General features: G+C 36.1%; 1 protein-coding gene across 1 annotated transcript; it reads left to right on the plus strand.

The window, feature by feature from the left end:
- Nucleotides 1-334: 334 nt before the first annotated feature.
- Nucleotides 335-1,467, plus strand: LOC114618141 (olfactory receptor 7D4-like). The gene has a single exon (XM_028763801.1). It carries the CDS (start codon nucleotides 472-474, stop codon nucleotides 1,435-1,437), a length of 966 nt encoding a protein of 321 aa, XP_028619634.1. The 5' UTR covers nucleotides 335-471; the 3' UTR covers nucleotides 1,438-1,467.
- Nucleotides 1,468-3,288: the final 1,821 nt, after the last annotated feature.

Here is a 3,288-nt window from a genome sequence, read left to right on the forward strand (position 1 = left end):
GTCTAAAAGAAGAAAGAGATTTCGAAAGGCATGGATACAATGAAGGTATGATCATGTTCACAAACAGAAGCCTTTGTGAGTAATCAGTTTAGTGTAACCACTGAAAAATATTGAGAAGTGAGATTGGGAATCAGAGTGAATCCATCATAGAGAAAGGATTCACAGCACTTTTAGAAATTGCTTTGATCTAAATACTTTAAGAGATTTTCTGGTCTTCACATGGTTTAAAATTTGTAGAGTTAGTAGTTCTAAGTAGAGATAAGAACAAAAAGACAAGTCTACCAAAAAAAATGTTTATATTATGAGGCAGTCTTTTTAATGAATGAGAAAAATTTGTACTCCTAAGTTTTATAGTTATAAAACCTTTATGTCCAGTTATCTCAATAAATAAAAGGACAGAAACCTTAGAGACTGAGGTGTATGTTTCCCAATCTTTCTCTCCCATAGGTGTCTAGCTTATTCGTCAACAACATGAAACCTCAAAACCAGACAAATATTTTAGAATTTTTACTTCTGGGGTTTTCCCAAGATCCAGAGCATCAACCCATGCTATTTGGGCTGTTTCTGCTCATGTTTGTGGTCGCTGTGCTTGGGAATCTGCTCATCATTCTGGCCGTCAGCATTGACTCTCACCTGCATACTCCCATGTACTTCTTCCTATCTAATCTGTCCTTTTCTGACATTGGCTTCATCTCTACGACTATCCCTAAGATGTTGGTGAACATCCAAACACAGAGCAAGTCCATCACCTATGCAGAATGCATCACCCAGATGTACTTTGTTATGGTCTTTGGAGGCATGGACACATTTCTCCTCACCGTGATGGCCTATGACCGATTTGTGGCCATCTGTCACCCCCTTCACTATCAAGTCATTATGAATCCCCAACTAAGTGGCTTGCTAGTTCTTGTGTCCTGGTTCATTAGCTTTTCATATTCTCTGATCCAGAGTCTGTTGATGCTACGCCTGTCCTTTTGTACCAATCAGATAATCAAACACTTTTACTGTGAACATGCTCAAGCCCTCACTATAGCCTGCTCAGATACACTAATCAATAATATTATTCTTTATATACTGATATGTGTCCTTGGCTTTGTTCCTTTCTCAGGGATCCTTTATTCCTATTCCAAAATTGTTTCCTCTATTTTGAGAATTCCATCAACAGGGGGAAAATATAAAGCATTTTCTACCTGTGGGTCTCATCTCTCAGTGGTCTCTTTATTCTATGGGACAGGCTTTGGTGTGTACCTTAGTTCCAATGCAACTTCCTCTTCTTGGAAGGGCATGGTGGCCTCAGTAATGTATACAGTGGTCACCCCCATGCTGAACCCTTTCATCTACAGCTTGAGGAACAAAGACATTAAGAAGGCCTTAAGAACACTTGGGGCAATACTCTTTTTAAGTGATAAGTTCCTGTGTTTTAGTATTCTGAGATGACAAAAGTAAAGCAGTGGGTTAAAGAAATTCCATCCCTTAATCACATAGAATTTTTATCCAGTTTATTCTTCTATTTTTGATCAAAATTTTACTGTGAAAACTTTTAGCTGAAACTTGTATGATATCTCATTTGTTATCCTCATACTTCTCTCTTTTATATGATATATTTTTTCACTTCAGTTTAATGTTTACATTTCTTTAGGTCAATTCAACCATTCAAATATCAACTCATGAATTGTTTACTAAAAGTTATGAAATAGTTCATTTATAGAAGTTTAGTCCATATATACATATATTATACCTGCATCTATAAATGCTACACTAATTGTACACATGATAGAATGTATATTGATCTTGTTACTACATACTGACTGAAATAGTCTCCTGTGATGTGAATACTTTTGTCCTCATGATTTCTATGTTAAAATGTTATAAACAGTGTGATTTTATTAGAAAGTGAGGAATTGGGAAGCAATTAGGTTGATTTCTAATGGTGCCCTCAGGAATAGAGCTTCTTATAGAAACAGAAGACCTTAGGGAGCTTTTTTGTCTCTGCTACAAAGGAGACCATAGTAGAAAAGTACCATCTGTGAGCCAGGAAATTGGCTCTCAATAGACACCAAATCTGTCATTTCTTATTTTAAATTTCTCAATCTCAAGATGTGTGAGAAACAAATTTTATTATATATCAGGTGCTTAATCTAAGTGATTCATTATAACGTCCTGAATGTATTTTCCTCTATGACTAAAGGATAAAAAATAATCTTGAAACTTGAAATGTCTATAATGTCACAAGGCCACGTCAGAGATGTACTCTAATGAGGAGGACAGTACTTAGAAAATCTCTATAATGTAATGGAAATGATTCATACAAGATACCACTAAAAATGTGAAAATAGCTACTTAGGAGATATACACAAACAAATGTTTTACTCCATCTTACCACTTGTATACTGTTCTGTGGGTGTTTCTCCCTCACTTGCAAAAACTGCTTTGCTCTTGGATGGCAACCCCACCATGAATTGATAAAAGTCTATCAATTTGAGTAAAGAAGATAACAACAGTCACTTCAAAGAAGTAACTTGTGCTATTTGACCATTTATTTGTACTTTTTTCAATGCAAGGGTGTTGGCAATTGCTCTGGCCATCAGGTTATGCAAAAAAGAAATAGAGAGCTGCCATATTAAAGTCATGCTTTTGTGAATAATGATCTTGGTATATAACTATAAAATTTTAAGCCCATCTGTCTTAGGGTTACAGTTCATAGTCCATCATCCAGGGAAGCTAGGAGAGAAAGATGGAGACAGGAACTAATGCTGAGGCTGTGGAGAAATGCTACTAACTGGCTTTTTCCTCATTGCTTGCTCAGCCTGATTTATTTCTTTTTCTCATTATTTATTTTTATTAACAAATTTTAAATTAAAATAGTTATATCACTTTTCCCTTTCTCTTTCCTTCCACCAACCTCTCTTTTGTCCCTTAGCTCCCAGCCATTCCATACACCAGCACCCCCAATCCCTTTTCAAATTCATGACTGCTTTTCTTTATTATTGTTTATACTCACACACCCTCACTCACACACACACACAAATAAACACACACAGAAGTACAACTGCTCTGTGTCTGTTTGGTATGACTTGTGTGTATACAGTTTCAGTGCTGATCCCTTTGTTTTAGATAACTAATTAAAAGGGCCCATTTACAGAAGAGGCTAATTCTCCCTTTCAGTAGTCAGTAACTGCCATTAGATTTTGTCTAGAGGTAGGACCCTGTGAGGTTCCCCCATCTGTGTTAACATAGTTATGGTTATTATTCAGGTCTTGTTTAGGTATCATGGGTGTAGTTTTCTGT

This window comes from Grammomys surdaster, unplaced genomic scaffold (genome assembly GCF_004785775.1).
Source record: "Grammomys surdaster isolate TR1022 unplaced genomic scaffold, NIH_TR_1.0 140, whole genome shotgun sequence".
In the NCBI taxonomy this organism is placed as follows: Eukaryota; Metazoa; Chordata; class Mammalia; order Rodentia; family Muridae; genus Grammomys; species Grammomys surdaster.

Bases quoted from the DNA above. Each gene is read 5' to 3' on its own strand.
- LOC114618141 (XM_028763801.1), top strand. From the start codon at position 472: ATGAAACCTCAAAACCAGACAAATATTTTAGAATTTTTACTTCTGGGG.